The following is a 24,294-nucleotide window of genomic DNA, read 5'->3' as shown; positions in this document are numbered from 1 at the left end:
CTGTTGATTGGCCGAGAGCGTGTCACATGGTGTTGTGTATTTTTACTCTTGTACATGTTCACCGACCAAAGTAACTACTCATTGGACTATTCAACGATAGCCTAGCAACCGATGTTCTAGTGCATGGATACCCTGGTACCCAGACTACATTGACTACCATTGATTTAAACGAGCTGCTTGACAACCTCGAACCCGGTGTATGAACAACATATGTGCATTTGAAATACGGTTTAGAGAACAAACAACAGCAGTAGTCTGGTACCCTCTTATTTTGTCAAAACTCGGTGTTTCAACGTAAGATTTTACAGTTCTTGTTTGACGATTGATTGTGCGCGACGTACGTAAAGTTTTTTGACGATTCTACCAGGAAAATGGAGGACAATGAGCCCCGTCCGCGATTTGTTTTACTTACTGAAGATGAATTACGAGATTTTAAAGACCCAGCAGATTCAAAGAACACTAAAAGAATCATAAAATAAGTCGAAAGAATTGTTCAACAGTACTGTTCTGTACGCAACACAACGTTGGAGATAGTAGATCACATGAACAACGAAGAACTGGACAATTTCTTGCGAAGATTCTACATGGAAGTTCGCCAAGTGAATGGGGTGTTATAAAACAAATATTGACTGCTTTGTCTCATGGCATAGTAAAACTAGTCACTCTCGGTGATCCCCGGAGCAGCCGGAGCTTCGCCTCGGGAAGATAGGCTGCTCCTGGGATCACCTCGAGTGACTAGTTTTACTATGCCACTCGAAGCAGTCAATATTTGTATATTATATAACACCCAAGCAGATCCTTGCCATTTGATTGGAGGATTGTCCGTCACGTGATAGCAAATAAAAGTACCATTGCACGCTGAGTCACTCACCGTGCTTTTTCGTTCCATCGGAAAAGTACTATTGCAGCGTGCAATAGTACTTTTCGGATGGAACGAAAAAGCCGAGTAAAAACATCACTGCGTGCGCGTGTCTTTGGTAACCCAGCAGTGTTACTGCAAGGCATATTAGTAAAATTACTAGAATTCGGCTACTGCGCGTCTCATAGCTGTACAGACCGCACATTGTGATTGTTGAATCCAACAGGCCGACCCAAAGAGAAACGGGTGTAATTTCACAATCAAAAATTGTAGGCCTACGCTTTGTTTGTTTTGAAAGTTGTATCTTCCAATCAAAATGACAAAGATCTACCGTAATTTTCGGATTATAAACCGCGGTTTATATGTTGATTTTGACATTTTTTTGAACTCCTGCGGTTTATTCTCCGGGCGGCTTGTAAGCCGACGTATAAATATTTAAGAGAAAAAACGGCATTTTTTAAAAGAAAGATCGTTCGTAAACTATTTTAATAATAATGTTTTTTTTCTTCAACGAGAACAGAAACCTGCCTGTGTGATGACAAAATCCTTTTGAAAATCCCACCACAATTGTATTCCGATCCGTGTTTCCTTTGTAAAACGTTTATCAACCGCCCTCAGCTCCCCCTCTCAGCGCAACTCGGGTTAGACTAGACTGGTGCCCGTCTATTTATCCTAGCGATCTGTACATGCTGACGTCAGACATTCAAGCTATACTCGTGTCTCAGCGAAATAGACTCGTCCCCTGTCTATTTATCCCACGATCTTTATATACTGACGTCAGACATCCAGGCTACACTCGTCGTGTCAGCCGGCCAGCGGTTTCTTCAGGTCAACCACGCACAGCAGAATGGTGAATGGACGTACGCAAAGAACTATGCCGCGCCGGGGTCAAACAAAACGTTTTCAAACCGCCTGATTGTTGAGTCCAGTAACATTGGGAATTTTATTTCCAGGCGGCGCAAATATGATGGCGTAGCGCAACCCGTCGGCGAACATCGCTCAATACGGTGCCCCCCAACATCGGTTGTGCAATTTCGAGATTGAGCAGCGCAATTAACAGATTGCTAGCTTTACGAACTCGCATGTGTACATGTGCATAATGTGCACGCTGCAGGATACATTACTACACACACGCTACATCCGTCCGCCCGTCCGTCGTTGCAAAATCTGTTGTGGATCCTCGTTGTGGGACTACAATAAAAGGGAGGGAGAAACAACCACTTTTCTTATTGAAAGACCTATTTCAACCTTATTTCCCGTCTACTCCGATGTTTAATAAAAGTGAATCCCCTGTCCTTATGATTACGCAAACAATAAGGTAGCGTATTTTGTTTCAACCGCTATACGATAAAAGTGAGGGAACAACTTTAGCCGTCCCCATTATTATTTCGTTTATATTTTATAAAGGAATTTTTTTAGGAGCTGTTTACATGTTTAAAAAATGTTCCTTTAGACATTGTAAACAGAAACAACAGTCATAGACAACTCTCGTTTGTGTTGTGGTACATGTAGCCCTGAAAAGGACTGTTTGGTTGTGGTTTGTCTATTTTCTATTTAAACAAAACGGAAGGCAAAGGATTCCTTGGATATAAATCTTCGCACTGTTTCTTTATCACTGCTTCTGCAGACGAATCCTATGTTGAAACGATAGTCAACGCACTGTCTGAAGTTAATTTTTATTGCAACACGATCTCACTTACCTACAAATAAAGTAGGATTTAACTTTGTCAATTTTTAAAACTGTTATTGGGTTTTTTCAGTATCACAATAATAAACGTATTTTCAGTTGTAACTTTCATCAATAATTATCCAACACAAACAATAATGTGGTTCCGCAAAGGGGGTGCTGCCAGCTTACAAAAAGAATACTATCCTATAATAGATCATTTCAATTATGATCAATAGTGTAAACTTCAATACATTTCTACGCAATTACGACGCAACTCCCACATTGCGGCAACTATACAAGACTGACTGATGTGCCGCCCGCCTGTCACTGCACATCGCTACAAAGAGGACCGCGAACAAGCACGGCCCCTTTGTGTGTACGCATGCGGTGATTGGCCGTTTGATGATTGGCCGTTGTTGATTGGCCGGTGATAAGTCCATTCATAAAATCTTGGCTCGACTTCGGACGGATCGAGTAGAGCGGCTGCCCACTGTACAACAAATAGCTTGAACGTCTGACCCACGCTTCGAGGCTCGGGGCCCAGTCTAATCAAACGTGGACAACTTTTGTCTACAGAGGGCGATGCGATGCAGGGCAAAGTTCAACTATTTCTCGGTGTGCGTTGTCGACCGATCTTTGATTCACGGACAGTTTGTTCCTAAAGAAGTTCACAAAACATGGTCAACACAACCGATCATCAAATCGCAAATTCTTGAAAAGGGTTGTTGATGGAAACAAAGTATAACTCAGGACTGATAGTGTGAGATAAAAAAATCACCCGTAACGCGCGGCAGGTTTGCGTACTTCACTTCCGTGTTTTGAGGTTAGTTTTTTCATGTTTTTTATTTTTATTTTGGTCGCGGTTTATACGCCGCGCGGCATATACGCCGACACCTAAATATTTTTTTGTATATTTTGAGGAAGTGCGGTTTATACGCCGCGCGGTTTATAATCCGAAAATTACGGTACTTGGATGTTATGTAAAAAATAATGAATGTTTTTCATTCATGCAATAGTGCAAATATGTTCATTCGTTGAAAGCTGGAATGTTCCATTCAACTCGGCTCCGCCTCGTTGAATAGAACATTCCATCTTTCAACTCATGAACATATTCGCACCATTGCACTCATAAACATTCATTATTTGTATAACAATCCACAGGTTTTCTTTAAAGTTGTTATTTAATAGAGCAAAGCCTATTATACTTGCAGTGATTGCTTAGTTGCTCAGAAAGACTCGTCGGACGTTTTTCAAAACAACCCACGCGGCGCAGTGTGGCCTAGACACACTTCCAATGCACGTAGAGATGCCCTCAAAGGTAGGGGTTTCCACCATTTCCCGCTATAATTATTCTTCTACACTGTATATCAACTTCGCTATGATTGGTTGAATATTTTCGTCGGACAGGGGAGGTGAAAACATCAAAACCTTTGTCCAGTCAATGCGACTATCGGGAACAAAAAATAAACTCGGATGCAAGTTTTAGTTGAGAAACATTATACGTCTATTTTTATTGAAGTTTTCCAGGTGTTCCTTATATATTTTGATTACATTTCATTATGCATTATCTAAAGTTTTCACTTTTACAAATAACGAATGTTTGCATCCTTGCAATGATGAGAAGTTATTCATAAGTTGAATGATGGAATGTTCAGTTCAATGAGGTGAAGTCAAGATGAATGGAACATTCCACCTTTCATCAAATTAAATATTCTCTCCAAATACAAAAGATGTATTGTTATGTTTATAACACCCAGGTAGTTATTTGTTATTTAAAGGAAAAACCAAGCACCAAAATGTATAAGATATCGCCGAAACTCTAAATCGGGAAGAATAATTCCAAACAAGAACACACAAACTGAGGAGTGTTACTGCATTAAAGGCAGTGGACACTATTGGTAATTGTCAAAGAAAATTCATGGAAAATTACTTCTTTCTCGAAAACTATGGCACTTCAGAGGGTAAGCCGTTTCTCATAATGTTTTATACCATCAACCTCTCCCCATTACTCGTCACCAAGAAAGGTTTTATGCTAATAATTATTTTGAGTAATTACCAATAGTGTCCACTGCCTTTAACGCTTCTCAGATTTTAATTTGGGGCATAAAAACAGATATATTTTTATAACCACATTTTCTTAGAAGTGAAATGTCTCTAATAATGCTTTCTAACCTTCAAATAGGCTTTTAACCAACAGTTTTTATTGCCAATAATTTGATTTCCAAACGAGTGATCCAAACGTTTACCTTTTCTTTAAGTTTATACTGAAATCTAGCACAGAATCATTGAAATAGACAAACCCTAAAAGCCAAACACAAAGCCTGAAACAAAACCAATCAAAATTCACAGTCAAAATATCCTTATAAATCAGATCACATGTGAAGATTTTAGAAATCTTCCAAGTTCAGATTATGAAATTAATCAAACTAAAGCAATCTATTAGTCAGGTGCAGCTTATTTCAATTTATAAGCAATTCAATATTAGTTGTGCACAACATTGGTTAGATTGGAAATATAAATGTTCCCATAAATTGAATAACGATCGCCATGGTGGAAAACTTCAATTCAAATAATTTTGCCTGAAATGCTATATAATATTTTGAAAAATGAGTAAATTTGGGGGGTAAAATCTGCTGTTTGAGTGAAACGTAACTTGGTTAGGGTTAACTCTATGGCTAATAAAATAATGAGCTTACATTCAATGATTAGTTATTTCATGTAACTATGTTTTGTGACTTGGTTCACATTAAATGGTCATTGGTAGTTATAGTTAACAGTGTTGCCCATGGGCTTTAATAAAATTTAATAAGCTATTTTTTACACTTTCCCTTTTAGAAGTTTATGCTGCCAAAGCTAAGCATCGATTCATTGTCCAAAAGTCTACTGTAATGAAAACGAAAGTTCCTTCAATCTACTAGAAATTCTTACTAAAGTAAAAACAAACACAGTTTGCTTTCATTTAATCCGAATCATTCATCCAAATCCTCATCTTGGTTGATTGCAGCAGCAGCAGCAGCCCCTGCTACTGCACCAGCACTACCAACTGCAGCAGCACCTGCAGCTCCTAACCCTGCAGCTCCAACTGACTGCAGAACAGCCACTGTACTTCCTGCTGCAATAGCGCCACCATTTGCAATTGCTGCAGTAGACATCATGCCTGATGCAATGGATCCTGCTGCTATTCCACCCGCTGTAAATCCTGCACCTGCGAGTACAACTGGAGCTGCGACTACAGCACCTATTCCGCATAAACCCATTGCTAGGAGACTGCCTAAAGAGAAGCCTGGAATATAGAACACAATATTATTAAATTCCCTAAGGGTGGCATGGTAGACTGGAAGTCAACTAACATGTACTGTGTGTGATTAGTGTTTTTGAAGAGGTTGCTGTTTTCACATTTCCTCTGATACCATTGGGTGGGTATCACACAACTTTTTAAAGGCAAACTTACTAGATCTAGAGGTAAATATTTACCAAAATCAGAAATTTACTTAAAAAAAAGGATTCTAGCCAAGTTCTAACCCTGTATAGCAAATCTCGACCAGCAGACACCAAACAGCTGTTGTATGCATGATGCTCATTAATATGCATGCGGATTTGCAACAGGCACAATGTTCAGGTTGCGCCGCTTGTTTGTGTGATTGGCCGAATGTGTCACATGTGTCCTGAAAAGGGGTATACATTTGGCAAATCTGGTGACTAGAAATTGCACATACAGTGATTTGACCTTATGGAGGTTGAGGGTTGCGATTATCGCAATTAGTATTAACTTGACTGTATATAGAATATAAATAAATAATGATAATAATAACAATAAATTAATTAATTAATAATTAATAATGAACAATAATTTCATCCAAAGTGACGTATGAACATTCATTACCCAAGACAATTAATATTTGTCCCTATACATCAGGATATACATACCATCACTTTCTTCCTGGCGCCTCTCCTGAAAAAGTAAAAGAAAGTAAATTTACTTATTGGGATTTTAAATTTCCATAGACATTTTGTCAAGAATTTTGTCTATAGAATGTTAGCAGTGTAAATATTACAGCCATAGAGCGGAGGGACTTTTTTTTATGACGATTGTGTTATTGTGTTTTATCGGCTCATTTTAAATAACTCCTATTTTTGTTGGTTGTATTTTGCTTATCTGGCCTAGCTATTATCTGATTTTATGAGTGTTTTCTATTTGTATCTTTGTATTGTTTGCTGATTTTTGTATTGTTGTAAAGCATTTTAAGGCCATGCATAAGGCACTATAGAATTGTTTTAGTGGCCCTGAAGGGACATTGAACATATTTACGTAAATATTAACGTAAATATTTATGGATTTTGCCCTAAATCGCAAATATATTCACGTAAATATTTACGCAAATATTCACGGTTTGTGCCCCAATTCGCAAATATTCACGTATATATTCACGATTTGTGCCCCAATCTTAAATATTCACGTGAATATTGACGTGAATATTGATGTAAATATTTGCGTATGGTCAGAATTCCAAATATTGACGTGAATATTTCCGATTTAGGGCAAAATCCATAAATATTTACGTAAATATTCACGTAAATATATATATTTAATGTCCCTTCAGGGCCACCATACATAACTACAGCAGGTAGAACTAAATTACTTGATACTTATAAATTACATACGGCAACTCGATTCCGTTTGCTTGAAATGGATCATATTCATAACAAAAGTGGGTTTCTTTCATAGAGTTATATATAAGAACTAGAGGGCGCACGAGTGATACTTCGTGCACAAACGCCACAGGACCGCAAGATGAAAAGCGCGTCATTCTGCACGCGCATTGAATATGAAATACACATTTGAGTTTCTTTTCATTGAACGCTCACGCGATGCTGTTTGCTGTTTGTTCAACTTACAAAATGGCCGCACAAACACACGCTGTGAGATGCCAGTTTTGTCAACTTAGAAAATGGCCGCCTGCGTGCATGCCGGAGCGCGTATATAGGCCAGTGCGCCCTCTAGTTCTTATATATAACTCTATGGTTTCTTTAGACCTACCTGTCTTCTTGCACTAGTATTAGTAATGCTCAGGATGAGAAGAATGAGAATGAGCTTGCCCTTCGTTTCAAGTTTCACCATCATGTCCTGCGCTTATTAAATTCTGGACGAAGTACTGATCACACCACAATGACAAAGCATACTGACGACAGAGAGTACACTGCACGCCTTTTATGCATCTAAAAAGGGAAATCCCCTTGTATTGTGAGAAATTCCACTCGTGAGAAATAACAGAAGTCTCGTGTCGAGCACGTTAATCAATAATTTTCGTCCCTCAGTTATTAGGGACAGAAAATAGACAAACAACTGTAGACACCAGATGCTCTGTCCTGGTGCTCGCAGATTCAAACTGCTTTAGGGTTTTAAGCAGGGGACGTTTGTTATGCGCGAGGGACGGACTACAAAAGAATTGGCAAACAATGCCACTCTTTACATTTTTAAATATTTTATTGAAACTTGAAAAATTGCTATTACGAAGTTGCTATTATAAGTTGCTATTATGAAGGAGATTATGTATACCAATTTTTAAACAATAATCATAAACTCAATAATCATAATCACAGACATAAAATAGAAGTGTATTTTGAGATGAGTTTAATCTGCCGCTAGAGGGCGCTATTACATTAAGTGACGTAATTGGTTTTTTTTTTTTTAAACCAGACCTTTGCCAGAGTTGTATTATGTAATGGTAAAGCATTAAAAGGTGTACATATCATCCTAAAATTAATTAATTAACGCCTTTTTCAAAGTATGTTACAGGTAATTCCAGTTTAGACAGGTCAAAAGGTCACGAGAAGGTCACTAACGTATCCATTTTTGTAAAGTATGTAAAGCCCTTTAATATGATGTATAGATTGTCAAAATAGCTTGTGTGGTTAAGGAAATAATATGAACTTATGAAATATTGACGACTTCAGAAGAGACTATACCGTAAGGGAACTGTATGTTGAACACGCCTTGAACGAAGACTATAAATTATACGCGAAGCATCGCACTCTATGGGTGAGCACTGAAACGTGACTCAACACGTGTTTTATGTGTAAAATCTTTACGCACGACCAAAGGTGGAATTTTTCAACCTCAATTTTGAACTGGAAGTCAAGGTCAAAATGGGGTCATGTCTGTAAAGCGTTTACAGAGTTTTAAATTACCTTTCCGACGATGATCAAAAGTTATGATTTTTTGAAATAATAAACTTTGAATCCACTCAAGAATGGATGACGTCATCATGACATAACTTTAACATTTTTCCTCTCCTAGTGAATATCTATATATGTGCGAAGTTTCAAATTCATACGAGTTTGGGATAGTTGTTTTTGTAAGGGGACAAGGGACCCTGAGAAGAAGAAGAAGAAGTATGAAGAAAAACTAGACATTGAGCAAAAGGTGTTCGGTTTCCGGGAGTGAAAGCCTGGTGTAAAAAACAAATATTGCACATTACTTTGTTCTCAAGATTTGTTGAAAACGCCTTGAAAACTTTATTAGTGTTGTCATAAGTCATACAATAATTATGATTGTTGATTTCCTTTCTATCATCTTCGCTGCAGATCTCGAAACTGCCCTAAGCGTTACTCACAAGAATATTGTATATCTTATTTAGTATAAATAAACTTGATATTTTTTAATGCGATTTGATTATTTATTACTTTGATATTTCACAACTTCACACTAGCCATGTTTTATGTTTACATTATCAAGTTAAAACCTACTTATGATGTACAAAGTTTGTAACATAGTTGTGCAATAAATAAATACTTATTTTGAAAAGGAATGATTTTCACACAACGCTTACCGTTTTATCATGGTCATTTAGGACCTACATGTACTGTGCCGTCCGGAGACCGTCAGTCCGAGCACCCTCCAATGGCCTATACTTCTTGGTGTTTGATCAAAACATTGCCAATGTTCGTCTTCTCTGCTTCTATCTTCTCACCTAATTAAAAGTCATATAAATCACTGAAGAAGGTGGCCATCTCAGCGAAACTTCGCCTTTTTATTCCATGTTGATATTTCAGCAATAGATTTGCGACTGGGGGGTTATGTAGGGGCTGAATACGAGCCGAAATTTGTGTTAGTACTGTACGCTATTGCTCAACGTTGTAAGTACGGTGACCTTTGGCCAGTCAACATTTATCAATGGAAAATCACACACGCATGGTTTTTATGTGTAAACAAGTCTGAACAAGCTAGTCGCTGCGTTAGGCATAAACATGTAGGCCTAGAAAATATACAAATGCTTACTTTTGAACCGTACGACAAGGTCAAAATGGGATCATGTCTGCGAGGCATTTACAGAGTTTTTCATGACGATTCCGATAATGTATTGATTGTAAGAATCCCTTATGTAGATCAGAAGCTATGATTTTGTTTGAATAAGGCCTACATGTAAAATGATTATCTGCATATACCAATGGGGGAATTTCGTAGTTATTTAATACATGAATTTTTGAATTTTCAACCTCAATTTTGAACCGGAAGACAAGGTCGAAATGGGGTAATGTCTGTGAGGCGTTTACGGAGTTTCTAATGACCTTTCCGATGACGTACACATGTATCGATTGTAAGAATCCATCATGTGGATCAAAAGTTATGATTTTTTGAAATAATAAACTTTGAATTTTCATAACTCAAGAATTGACGACATCACAATGACGTAACTACACATTTTTCTTCTCCTAATAAATATCTAACTATGTGCGAAGTTCCAAGTTCATACGAGTTTGGGAAAGGTGCTTTTGTAAGCGGACAAGGGACGCTGAGAAGAAGAAGAAGAAGAAGAAGAAGTATTAAGAAAAAGAAGGAAAAAAACGAACAATAATAAGAGGTGTTCTGGGCTGTGGCCCGAACACCTAAAAAAAACGAACAAAAACTAGAATTTAGTGTTTGTAGAAACAAACACAAGGTGTTCGGATATCGTCAAGGTCAGCGTTTGAGTCAATGAAAAAAGTGTTGTTAAAAATGCAAAGATTTTTTTTTCTCGATGTGTATTATGGTAAATTAGCATCAAAAGGGTTGTTGCTCGAACAACTAACAATTAAAGGAACACGTTCCCTTATGAGGCGCCAAGTGTAAACTTATTATTTAACGCAACTATTTACAACTATCTCACCAAGTCTACTTACAGAAACTAAGAAGTTGACTTAACAGCCTGAACACGCGTTGAGATGTGTGTGTATCAAACCTTGTGCACCACTATGAGAGCAATCTATTTCCTAGTCTGTATACTGCTTTTTAACTTTACGTTTGCGGGCTAAAACTAAATGTAATACTGTAATGCCCCTTTAAATGTTTGACCAGGCAAAGATATAAAGTAGGTTCCAACGGTTACAAAATATTAGTATGATTAGCCCGTGCTTAGCTCGCTCATGGGGGTTCCATTGTTTGTGATTAAATTTACTTCATTATCATTATGTTTGACAACTTGGACCGAGCACCTCTGGGTCAAAAGATGTTTTGGAGTTTTCTTAACTTTACAAAATTATGATATCACTTAACCAGTGCTTCGTCCTTCGGATGGGACGTAAAGTTGTTGGTCCCATGTGTTATGTAACGCATATAAAAGAAACCCAGTGTACTTATCGAAAAGAGAAGGATTTCGCCCCGGTGTTCCCGGTCCGATCGGCAGCAAAATTGCGCCACAGCACCTTGTAAAGCATTACATGGTGCTACCAGAGTATTAGTATGATTAGTCCGTGCTTAGCCCGCTCATGGGGGTTCCATTGTTTGTGATTAAATTTACTTCATTATCATTATGTTTGACAACTTGGACCGAGCCACTCTGGGTCAAAAGAATTACGGATTTATTTTAAACACATGTCATGACACGGCGAAACACGCGAATACGAGGGTGGGTTTTCCCGTTATTTTCTCCAGGCTAAATTTTCACAGGTTTGTTATTTGATATAGAAGTTTTGATACACGAAGTGTGGGCCTTGGGCAATACTGTTTACCGAAAGGGTCCAATGGCTTTAAGTCATGTTTGACGCCTTGGATCGGGCACCACTATGGCAGGAGATGTTAAGGAGGTTCCAAACGATACATAATTAGTATGCTTAGCCCGATCGTGGGTTCCAGTATTTTCTTATTTTATGTAAACAACATTACATGCGTTAAAGGAACACGTTGCCTTGGATCGGACGAGTTGGTATATAAAAAGGGTTTGTAACCGTTTGTTATAAAATACATAATGGTTGGAAAGATGTTGTAAAATGATCCACACAAATTTGCCTCGAAATTGCGTGGTTTTCCTTTTACTTTGCGAACTAACACGGTCGGCCATTTTTGGGAGTCATAAAAAACAGGATCTATGGAAAAGCTGAAAACTAAAACCATGACGAAATATACCATTGTTATTCAATAGAGACGTATTGTAGTCACTTTGGTTGGGGAGTGAGGAAACTAGTAAACCACACATAAATCACAGTGCTGGCTGGGACATAATTTTATGCACCTGACAAATCTATGCATGGATATTCTTTAGAAGGTTGTGTTTGTTTGAATATATTCACATGGTTCGTTGAAATATAAGGGGGTTGGTTGTGGCGACAACAACCTTTTTATCCTTTTGACAACCATCATATATAATGTAACTTCGCGGCTGATGGTTGCACTTTGGTATTGTCACTTTTCAACTCGGCTCCGTTACGTGCTGTCTGGTACCTTCCATACATACATTTTGTTGTGAAGATTTTAATTGGGTAAAGGCTTATAGTTTGATGATTAATATGACGAAAACAAACTTTTATCCTTTTGAACTGAATTCATGATTTATTGTCTCATTCTTCTCACGTAGCTATTTAGTAGGGTCAAAACGTGACGCCAGTAACACTATTTTGCAAGTACATGTACACCATGTAATGTTAGTTGGACGCAGTTTGCTAACAGCCTACTTTCCCTTTTTAAATAAAATCAGTAAATTAATAATTTTGCTTGTTACATAAAATAAAAGTGAAGAGGATGCCTGAATTGACTAATACAGTCGGAGTTGGACGAGGTGTAGACTTGATTCAAGTCTTAGATTGTGGTTATTCTTCTGCATCCCAGGCACAAAAAACGCCCCACATTATTAGCGATCACGCGGGCCCTAACTCGCAATCTCAATTTGCAACGTGTGCAGGCTGTGTATAAGTAAACTGTAAGTCGACTTGGTGAGATAAATTATGTCAGTAAGTGGACTTAACATTTTATCTTAGTCGACTTGATGAGATAAATTATGTTATTAAGTCAACTGATAGTTTTGAGTAAGTCGACTTAGCAAAATAATATGTCGGTTAGTAACTGGTTCCACGAAATAAGTTGTCTTGATGAGATAACGTATGTCGGTAACTCAATATGTTGGATGGCACTCCTGGAGCTCCGTATGTGACCTTTTGCCAGTCAAAACTTATCAATGGAAAATCACGCCATGTGCACGCACATGGCACTGGCGTTTAATGTGTAAACAAGTCTGAACAAGCTATAGTCGCGAGGGGTATGCTGCGTTGGGCATAAACACTTAAGCCAAGAAAATATACAAATGCTTACTTTTGAACCGTAAGACAAGGTCGAAATGGGATTATGTCTGCGAGGCGTTTACGGAGTTTTGAATGATGATTCCGATGATGTATTGATTGTAAGAATCCCCTGTGTAGATTAGAAGTTATGATTTTATATTAATAAAAAAACTTTGAATGACCATCATTCAAGAACGGTTGACGTCATCATGACGTAACTTAAACGGTTTCCTCTCCTAATAAATACCTATCTATGTGTGAAGTTTCAAGTTCATACGGGTTTGGGAAAGGTGCTTTTGTTAGCGGACAAGGTATTTTTGAGTTGGCCGAACAAACTTAAAAATACACTAGAGATTGAGAGTTTGTGAACAAACTCAAGGTGTTCGGTTTCCGGGAGTAAAAGCCTGGATTAAAAAACAAACATTACACCTTGCTTTGTTCTCAAGATTTGTAATAAATGATTCAAATTACAAAAACTGTCAAAACCACATGATTACGTCATCTAGTAAAAGTGTATGTTTGGTGACGTCATCGGTAATATTTGTTTTACACCAGACCTTTGCCAGACTTGTATGGTGTGATGGTAAAGCATCAAAGGATGTTTATTTCGACCTAAAAGACAATAAACAACGCCCTTTCAAATCATTTCACAGTCACTTCCCGTTTAAACAGGTCAAAAGGTCAACGAAAGTTCACCAACATATCCATTTCTGTCAAGTACGTAAAGCCCTTTCATATGATGTACAGATTGTCAAAATAGCTTACGTAGTTTAGGAAATATGAACTTAGGAAATATTGACTGACGACTGAAGAAAAGACTGTAAGGGGCATGTATGTTTTAACCGCCTTGAACGAAGACTATTCTTCATGAAGCTTTTTCGCGCTCTATTGATAATATTTTAAAAAAGAAGTAAAAAAAAAAACGTGGATCAAAAATAATGATTTTTTGAAATAATAATTTGAATTTTTATTACTCAAGAATGGATGACGTCATCATGACCTAACTAACACATTATTCCACTCATAATGCATATCTAACTATGTGCGAAGTTTCAAGTTCATACGAGTTTAGGAAGTGTGCTTTTGTTCGAGGACAAGGGACGAAGAGAAGAAGAAGATGAAAATCTGGATTGTTTTATTGATTTGTTTGTACTAAAGTTTTGTTTAATCCGGCAGTTTATTTTAGCAAGACCACTCCTAATTGCTTGGGCCTTATGCTTTAACCATTCTGTTTTCTTTGAATGTTTTGTATTGTAACATCCATGTCTGTGCATGGAGGTAGAAATAGATTAGTTTACGTAACGTCCTTTCCTACTAGAGAAAGTTTGAAAGGGCTTATGTTATTCCAGAGATTTTTTTTCTTCAAAATATTTAACTCAAAATAACTTGGATAGTTGTTTTAACAAATAATCAAAACAATTGATGATTATGCTAAGTTCAAGAAGTAATAGATATCGTAATACTGACGTGAATTCCGTAGGCCCAAAACGCCCTTCACCCGGGGGGAGTGGTCGATTGATGTAACGTCTCTATTCTTCTCGGTGTTTAACCAAAACATGACCAATGTTCGTCATTTTGTACTGTTGTTTTCTCACATAATTAAAAGTCCCATGAATCACTGAAGTAGGTGGCCATCTCAGCGAAACTTCGTCTTCAATTCCTTATTGACCACTAAGCCATCAGAAGGGTAACATTTGAACAATTTGACGCCGAAGATTGAGAGGAAATCATTTTCGCAGCGTTCTGCATAAATAGAGCTATACAGCTCTAAATAATAGAGCTATATAGCTCTATGCATATCACGCTATGGCACAGAGTACAATAAACTTGGCAGCATGCCACCAAATAAATGATGCCTAATGATGATACACTACACGTGTACGACACACGTGTTACGCACAACCAATGGGGAAATTTCGTAGTTCTTTATACATGAAATTATGTATTTTCAAACTCGATTTTGAACCAGAAGACGAGATCAAAATGGGATCATGTCTGCGAGGCATTTACGGAGTTTTTAACGAACTTTCCGATGATGTGTCGATTGTAACAACCCATCATGTAGATCAAAAGTTATGATTTTTTGAAATAATAAACTTTGAAAATTCATAACTCAAGAATTGATGACGTCATCGTGACGTAACTCAAACGGTTTCTTCTCCTGATAAATATCTAACTATGTGTGAAGTTAGAAGTTCATACAGGTTTGGGAAGTGTGCTTTTGATAGAGGGCAAGGGACGGAGATGTATTTTTGAAGAAAAATATACAATTGCAAACTTTGACCTTCCAGTACGAACGGAAGGAGGGGTCATACGATTTTGACGTTAACTTTTCAAATGTAGTCCCAGTCTTGATCTATCAGATGCGTAATTATGAATATCATAACTGTAAAATTCGAAGACATATAGCGAAAAGCAAATGGTCACTTTTTGAACCTAAAAACCTTGTAATTCGACACCTGATGACGTCATCATGACGAAACTAAAACGGTTTCATCTACTAATGAATATCTGACTATGTGTGAAGTTTCAAGTTTATGTGAGCTTAGCAAGTATGTCTTTGTTAGCGGACAAAAACCACGGAGAAGAAGACGAAGTAAAAAAAAAAAAAAAAAAAAACGAACAAAAACAAGAGGTCTTCGGACTCGAGTCCGAACACCTAATTAAAAAAAAACGAACAAAAATAAGAGGTGTTCGGGTTCAATACCCGAACACCTAATAAGAGGTGTTCCGGGCCGTTACCCGAACACCTAAATATTGTAATGCAGTACTCTTCATTGTACTTTATTAGTACACTGTTGTTCTTCATGTATTCAGAGCTAGGATTTCTCTTTTTTTACCTGGAAAAATACATTTTTTTTCTTTTTTTAAATAAATTATTTATAATCCTAATAATAATACAAATTTTTGTTAATGTTTTATATTAAAAACAAATTCCTAAAAGAACATGAAAATTAACCATAGAAGAATGCTGAGGAAGTGCTTTTAAAACCAGTGCAATAATCATCAACAATGAAGCACTAAACGGAAGAAGATAAATATTGTGAGCAGGATGTGCACATTCGCAAGCTTTCACACTTTGCACTCAAAGTTAATTTTTTTCTCGTTAGCCTATCACATTCCTGTCTATTGGCAATGTTATTGACTGTCGACTGGATGGAAATATATGTATGTAAATGTATGGGGTTTTTGTCTGACAATTTCATTTGCAACTTTCGGTGCAACTTCTTACACAGGTCTTACCTGTTTTCTAAGATGGTCATACAGGTGACTTCTTTCACTCCAAGATTTTCAGCTTTTTCCCTACTAAATCTTTGCAGATTCCAAGTTGCAATTCTAAGCGTATTCCGTCCACTGCTGTTTCCATCCTCAACTGAAAGTTTGACAACTGGGCGTGCCCATTTCTCCATGGATGTCATTATTAGCGGCAAGAAGACTTCGTCCGTTTGCGTGGCTTGGGTAAACAGGGATTTGGATAGAGTTAAACTTGATGGCGTCGCACCTAGCTCTTCGTCTTCTGAGGACAGCAAACACTTGCGCATTTCCAGAAAGGAAGGTGTCGAGACCGTACTCTCTGAGCTTTCACCTAGAGTCAAGTAATTCCGCATTGCCTCAAACCTATAGGTTCCTATCTCGGGAATTTTGCAAATGTCTGTCAGCAACATGAAGGGTCCATTCTCTTCTCGAAACTTGATGATAAATTCTGCGTAGTCTTGTCCGATGCCAGGCACTTTAGCAAGCAAAGGAACTGTAGCAGTGTTGATGTTGGTTTTATTTTCAAATGAAACTCTTGAGTTAACTCTATGATAAGAAGTTCGACTAGGCACCTTGGACATTTGAGACGTTACTGCATAGGGTCCACAGTATACTTCTGACCTAAAAGCTGCTAGTTTCGTTGCACCAATACCCGACACTAACACCAAGTCTTCCGGCTTTCGATATCCACCGATGTGATGTCGATACGAGATGATGTTTTTTGCGATATTTCGAGTGACCCCTTGTAAGGTCATTAATTCCTCTTCTGTAGCCTCATTAATATTCATTTGGTCAAAGGTCAAGTCAAACTCTTGGGCATTATACGAGGCACTGATCAAGCGCATGCCTTTCTTGTAGACTGTCTTTTCAGTCTGACTGTGGAGGCGACGCCTGTTCGGTCGCCGGCCACAACAGCTTGTTACAAGACCCATGGTTGGCGAACAGAGGGAAGCACTTGAGGGTGTTTGGAAACCAACAAGCTGTTAAAGCTTGCACATAATCTGCAAAAGAAATAATAATATAATACTGAAGTCAATTTTTTAACATTGAGAAAACATTTGATGGTGTTGATCACATTCACCACTGGATGCCGGAAACTGAAAACTTGGCTGTTGACAATAATTATGCAAAGATTTTGTCAATCATTTGACATGTTTGAGAGTTTGACTACAGAATTAAAATCTTTTCATAAATGCGGGTCACCGCTACCTCCAAGCAAAGCTGCACAATCTCCCATCCATATAAAGCACACTGTTTTAATTGCTTTTTACTGTAGTTAGGCTGATCTTCTGACTCTTTGCAGTCCGATTACATCTTTAAAAAAGTTATCGGGCAATAACACTTTTATTTTTTTAATGGATGGTTGGGCTGCAAAGATCTACGTACTTGTTGAAAAAAAAACACAGCCTCAGCTCAGGCAAAACTGAAAAAGAAACATACAAATAAGAAAGGACAGCACACGAAATGTCATTGTCACTGCCAAGTAAGATCATGGAGGATGGTCGACTAAGAAAAGACTAGTGTAAACATCTAGTTACTTGCATTCCTAGATGGTTTGGATCCCCTAGTTAGTTTAGTGCACACACAATACAACACCATTCCCCCAAATTATACACTTGTTTGCAACATAAAATTCTCATCTCATAGGAGAAAGGTCCGTCCGAAAGGTTACACAATTTTTCAGACATTCTTTAAGACTTTTAAAATTTAATTAATTAACATGATTAAAATAAGAGTATATGCTGGAACTATAGATAAAAACATTCATTGTAAAACAAGGGGAAACCAGTCGCATCCAGCATGTCCAGGACCGAGGTTACTCAACTTTGTCAAAATTTCGAGAAAAGTACTCTAGCCCCCCCAGTCACTGGGTCTAACTTTGTCCCAGTTTGGCCCAATATCATACAATTTAATGGTCGGTCGGCCGGCCCGCCCACCGACGAGAGCGACGATCGAGGCAATGATTCAAAGATTCGGTTCAAGATTGATTAATTCTTTTTTTTAATTCATATCAGTCCGCGCAAAGTGCAGATAAGGCAACGTTGCCTTATTGTGCAACCAGTAGCGCAATAATGCAACTTCCGGTGTTAAAGTAGAAAAATGTAAGCTACGTTGAAAACAAGGTGAAATACTGTCAATGCTAATCAGCTTATGTGGTCTGAGGGTAAAATAAAACATTTTTACTGTTGTTTTAGGACAGTTGGGCTGGTTGGGGATGGGGTGAGGTGGAGCATGGAGGAGGGGTGGGGTATGGGGGCGGAGCTAATGCTACACGTGAGAATAGCGTCATGATTAAAGGTTTATTTATTCATTTTTTTAAGCTTCATAATTATATTCTGTATTTACATTGAGTTTTTAATTGTAATACATTTCTTTAATAAAATTGTTTCTGAACATTGATTAGTTCTTTTTTGTGTTTATATTTATAATGACGATTTAATTCCTTCTCTGTGAGCACAGGCTTTCTCGATCTGCCGGCTCCAAGTCTTTTTCTCTGGCTGGGCTGAAGGAATGGAACAAGTTACCTAAACTCGTCAGGGAATCATCTTCTACTGCCATTTTCAAGAAAAACCTCAAAACCTACTTTTTCAGTCAGCCTCGACATTAATATTTTGTTGTTTTGTTTTTCTTGTTTCTTTGCTTGGTTCTTGTGTAGTTCAGGCGCTATAAATACCTATATTATTATTATTATTATTATCAACTCTCAAATGTTTTACTTTTTTCTAAGTCTCATATTTCAAAAGTGTACATTTTCTAGGTTTTATTTTTAACATTGAAAGAGCAATAAATAATAAATATAAACTATAACTTGTGTTTAAAGTAAAGTTATTTCTAGACAAATTTACTGACAGTGATTGAATAATTTAAAATAAACAATGGCAAATTGCAAACTGCATGGTCACTTAAAAAAATGTAATTAAAAATAATTAAAAATTTGTCTCATACAAAAACACAATAGTTTCATTTAAGGTAATGATTAATCAAGATTGCACAATTTTAGTAAACATCAAAGTGAAAAACATTTCTTTAAAAATTAACAAAAAATGTGATTTTCAAATCAAATGGAAGTCAACAATTACAACAATGTTACACTTTTACCAAGTTAATAAAATGTTGCCACCATGAGTGTTCAGAATGTTGAATAGGACATCTAATTAGTACATAACTTCCTGCTGATTGGCGTGCCCAATAGTTTTTGTTGAAAAGTGGATATACCAAGTTTAGTTCTGCCCTAATTAATAAAGATTGCACAAACAAAAATTATTTATTTTATATCACTGATGTTTAATTTGTAGCCATACTTAACAAAGATTGCACAATTAAAATAATTACTTATTAATAATTATTTATTTCCGAAATAATTACTGTACCTTCCTTTTTACTTGTTTACATTTGGTTGCAATCTACTGTTTTAAATCAATTATGCCAATGGGACGGGCCGGGATGGCTAAGTTAGAGACCCGCCTGCACAGCTCCCCCTCTCTCAACCTCCAAAATATTTTGGGTCCACCACAACAAACTTGTCTGGCGTAAATGAACAATTCCGGCATCGGGCCGATCTCAAGTTTCAAACCACGGTCCCTTGGATATAGACAGGCCTACTCTTGCCAAAGTTGTCACTGTATTTACTTAGGTTCCCTGCTTTAATATGAAATTCTCGTCTACATACAAAATTTGTTATCCAAACTACTTCAGCCAAGGCAAGGAGCAAGTTACTAAAATAGTTATTACTATTACAAGGCTCTTCCAGGTTTCCCGCCATCTGTTTACGTTTCGCGCAATTCATGAATGGTCAGGCACGTCAATACATTTAAAAACTTAACATCAATAAAGTTTTTATTTTATTAAATTTTAACAATAAAAAATATTAAGTTCAATTTAAAACTGTAATATTATTTTTTTATTGACTATAAACAATGTTATTTTTAAAATAAGAGTGGTTTTTAAACTTGCATAAACTAACACCGCTGGACGAGGATACAATCTGACACAGTAAAATGGCGTCGCAGTTTTCCTGAACGGCAAGTGTGGAGTGATGATTTTCAAAAGCCATTTGCGCGAAAATGCACAGATAACTTTTTGATTTGCACAGATAGAAAGTTGGGTAAGGAACTTAACAATACTATTATATGATTTTAATTATTCCAACAAAGCCTTTTTCGATTCCCTTTTTGTGTTTGAATGCAAGAGTTGCCGAATAGTGCAACTTAGAAGTAGTGCAATTCGGCAACGTTTCTCAATACTGCTACTCAACGTTGCACAATAAGGCAACATTGCCTTATCTGCACTTTGCGCGGACTGATATAAAATGTGAAATAAAAACAGTAAAGTATCGTAGCGTCATACGTTATCGACCCTCATTTTATGTTTTCAAACCCCAACTTTGATTCCTGTTTACCGCACATTGTGCAAGCTGCACCAGTGACATTAGCTATGCAGTTTACTCACGGTCTGTATTTTCATCAGGCTTAATCATGCTGAGAATAAAGTTTCCTGTCGTTGGTTATGCTCAAACATTTATAAAATGATTGATTTTCGGTACAAATCACTAGTGCATTATTATGCCAACATTCAAATGAGTCAAAGAAACATCATCCAATCTCGAAAGTTCAAAACAAAATTACTATCTGCTAGATTGAGTTTCATTTTGCTTAAGTCACTAGATGGATCACTTGAGGTGGTTAGCCTACTATTTGGGATTCTATGGTGTGCCAATATGGGGGAAAAATTTAAACATTTTAAGTGAAAATGACAAAAAACATTTTTTTGTTATTAACTGCATAGGCCTACTGTAATAAATTCTGATAAGCGTAATAAATATTCATAGATTGGTTTCTTATCTTATCTCCTGAAACCAAACATTACTGGTCTGAAATGGGGGAAAACGGATTTTTTATGAGGTGTGTGTGCTTCAATTCAAGGGGAGTGGGGTGTTTTAATTTCATGCCTTATGAGGAAAAGTTTCTGTATGGCGCCACCACTTTTTCATTAGATATGAAACAATATAGTATCTAATTTACCTCAATGAAATATCCCTTTTTGTAAAAATGAGTGAAAAAGTGGTGGCGCCATACGGAAAGTTATCCCCCTTATGATATCTCTGGATTCTAATATAGTAGCCATAATGCCTTAGGACAAAAATGAGATAGATGATTTGAAAAAAAAAAAAACTTATGGTTTTTGATAGTGATTTTTTTTTCTGTTATCCTATTGAAAACACATGACATCAGGATATACTTACTTAACGCCACTTCACACCACTTTATAGCTCCATGTTCAAACAATACTCAGCTGTCTTTCAAGTCAGTCATGGGTCATAACTCTGGCTGTTTTTAATAGTGAAGTTCCGACAAGATTGTGACAGACAAACAAATGTTTGTTTCTCTTTCGTTTTGCATCGCTAAATTGCAACAGAATTCATGTGTGTAGTGTCACCAAATGCAGAGGTGTGGAGAAATCACTTCTTAATCTCCTTCTTAAACCGCAATTGCGTGGTCTGCTAACAGAGAGGTGGTTGGGTTCGCGACCAGAAGTAATGTGCTGCCCGCCCTCTGTTGACGGTAAAATTTGTTTGTAAAAGTTGTCGTCTGCTCAAACAATTATCTGTAATAATAATTAGGTTTGGGGTTAGTGTTAGGAATAGGGTTACATTGTATATTATTAGGGTTATCCTAAAAGTATTAGGGTAAGGGTCTAGTGCTAGGGTTAGCCTAAAAGGGTTAGGAATGGGCCTAAAAAGGTTCAATTTCATGGTATAAGAAAGGACAATGTCTTAATGGAACATTTCAGAATTGGTTTTGCTAGCGATTAAAGAGGTTGCTGTCAGTGTAAGCACTTTATGTAATCCACCATATACAAACCTGTAGAAGTTTGAGATTGATCGGCCATCTGGGTCACGAGAGAATAGTGAAAAAGGGATTACAAATTTTGCATTGCATCGATGCCAAAACAAAAATGAATTAAACACTCACTGAGCGATAAACTCCAAACGCGATATAAGATTATTTGTTTCTCCTCAAATATGATATTACTGACAGAAATATTACTGACAGAAATATTTCAAGAGATGTTTCCTACTATCATCATCATTAGACCGTGTAAGTTTTATGTAAATCTGTGATCTTCACGATTTTTGTTTCTTACCAATTCTGCTAATAATGATAAACATCGGGTGCTAAAAGTTTTATGAACTGGTCGACTCTTTGATTTGTTCCCGTGCTGTTCACCTCTGTGAACTTCTCTATAAATACAAGACCGGAGACTTGCATTTGAATTGGGTTTTAGGTCCTAGCCCGACTGTGGGTTTTCTCTGGGATTTCTCCTACATCTAAAAATGACATTTCTTCATCATCTACTCTACACAAGTATCTCGAGGTCATTACAAGAGAGATAACAATATTGAAAGTTTGTAATGATTGAGCTTTCACTTTTCACACAGTTTTGCTTTTGATAATAATTACCTAATTAGTCTACCGCCCATACATAGTTTACTTTCTTTCTCTCAAGGACACAACTGCCAAGACTAAGATCTAAACCCATATCTGAAAGACTTTACCCCCTAAAAGATATAAAAAACAAACGGCTAATCCCAAGTTACTCGTCCTAACGTTAAATAAGGCTAGTCCTAACTCTTTGTAAAATCCACCCCAGTGCACTAGACAACCCAACTATAACAAGCCAAATTTCATTACCACCATGCCAAAGTAACATTATTTGTCATACTTTGCTTCTCTTGCGCAACTTCATTTCTTCTTGTTCTACATTGAATACCTAGCCCTGGCAACCTTTCACTTTCGTATAATACTACAGTGTGATATCCTGGTTATGAGGGTCCATTTCCAGGGTGGAAACATTCAAAAGCTTCATAACTCAATCTTACTTGCAAGAAGTCACTAATTTCACTGAGTTAACATTCCATGGCACAGAGGAAGAAAGGGCTAGTTTAAAGGAACACGTTGCCTTGGATCGGTCGAGTTGGTCTTTGAAAAGCATTTGTTATTAAATGCATATGGGTAGAAAGGTGTTGTAAAAGTAGAATACAATGATCCACACTAACATGACTCGAAAATGTACGGTTTTCCTTTTACCTCGTCGACTAACACGGTCGACCATTTATGGGAGTCAAAGTTTTGACTCCCATAAATGGCCGACCGTGTTAGTTCGCAGAGTAAAAGGAAAACCACGCAATTTCAAGGCAAATTTGTGTGGATCATTGTTTTCTACTTTTAAAAGATCTTTCTATCCATATGCATTTTATAACAAACGGTTACAAACGCTTTTTATAGACCAACTCGTCCGATCCAAGGCAACATGTTCCTTTAATACCCATCCTGTAATTATGAAGATTATCATAGATTTCAGATCTTTAAATCTGGGCCAATTTCATAGATCTACTAAGCACACAAATTTGCTTAGCAGTTTTGGCCTTCATAAATACAGGAATTCCAAACAAATTTTCACGTGATTTTCAGGATAAGCAAACAACAGCTGAATATCAGTAACAGGCAATATTCATCAAAATGACAATTTTGTTGGTAATCTTGTTTTTATCAAGAACGAAACTTCATGCTAAGCACATTTAGCAGCTCTATGAAATTTGGCCATGGTGTAAAGACAGTCACAGTGAAAAGCTTCCCTTGAATGATTGGTGCTTAAAATGATATCGTCTTTGAGAAATGATTAATAGTTTTTGTCTCACAAGTCGAAAAAACGAATGTTTTAAAACAGTGCAAAAACTTGTTGGCGGGGTACGTGGGGGTGGGGTTCACTTTTTACACTACTCTCGATGACTGATTGACCTTCAACCCGCACAGGTTGTTTTTTCATGTATGGGTCACATACACAGGGCAGATGCTGGTTCTTGCAAATGGCAATGGTTGTCAACGTGTTGTATTAAAGTTACTGTAAAAAAATTTTTAAAAAATCGTAAAAATCACACAAATCTCAGCATGCACACACAAAAAGAACAAGGTTAAGAAGC

The 24,294-nt window shown here is 37.1% G+C and overlaps 2 protein-coding genes across 2 annotated transcripts in view; both read right to left on the bottom strand.

Moving 5' to 3' along the window:
• LOC139934537 (endonuclease/exonuclease/phosphatase family domain-containing protein 1-like) overlaps nucleotides 1-21,775 on the bottom strand; it is a 43,868-nt gene extending 22,093 nt beyond the window's left edge. Inside the window, exons 1-2 of the mRNA XM_071928793.1 lie at nucleotides 21,556-21,775; nucleotides 16,302-17,314 (exon numbers count right to left, since the gene is read on the bottom strand). Of these exons, the coding sequence (XP_071784894.1) occupies nucleotides 16,302-17,245 (944 nt within the window). The 5' untranslated portion in view covers nucleotides 17,246-17,314; nucleotides 21,556-21,775. The remainder of the gene's footprint in view (nucleotides 1-16,301; nucleotides 17,315-21,555) is intronic.
• LOC139934538 (uncharacterized) lies at nucleotides 4,020-7,975 on the bottom strand. Its single transcript, XM_071928794.1, has 3 exons — nucleotides 7,567-7,975; nucleotides 6,456-6,480; nucleotides 4,020-5,811 (listed from the first exon to the last, which is right to left on the bottom strand). Exons 1-3 carry the CDS (start codon nucleotides 7,648-7,650, stop codon nucleotides 5,498-5,500), a joined length of 423 nt encoding a protein of 140 aa, XP_071784895.1. The 5' UTR covers nucleotides 7,651-7,975; the 3' UTR covers nucleotides 4,020-5,497.
• Nucleotides 21,776-24,294: the final 2,519 nt, after the last annotated feature.

Source organism: Asterias amurensis, chromosome 3 (genome assembly GCF_032118995.1).
Source record: "Asterias amurensis chromosome 3, ASM3211899v1".
In the NCBI taxonomy this organism is placed as follows: Eukaryota; Metazoa; Echinodermata; class Asteroidea; order Forcipulatida; family Asteriidae; genus Asterias; species Asterias amurensis.
Note: the sequence above shows the minus strand (reverse complement) of the source record. Positions and strands in the feature narration are given on the sequence as shown.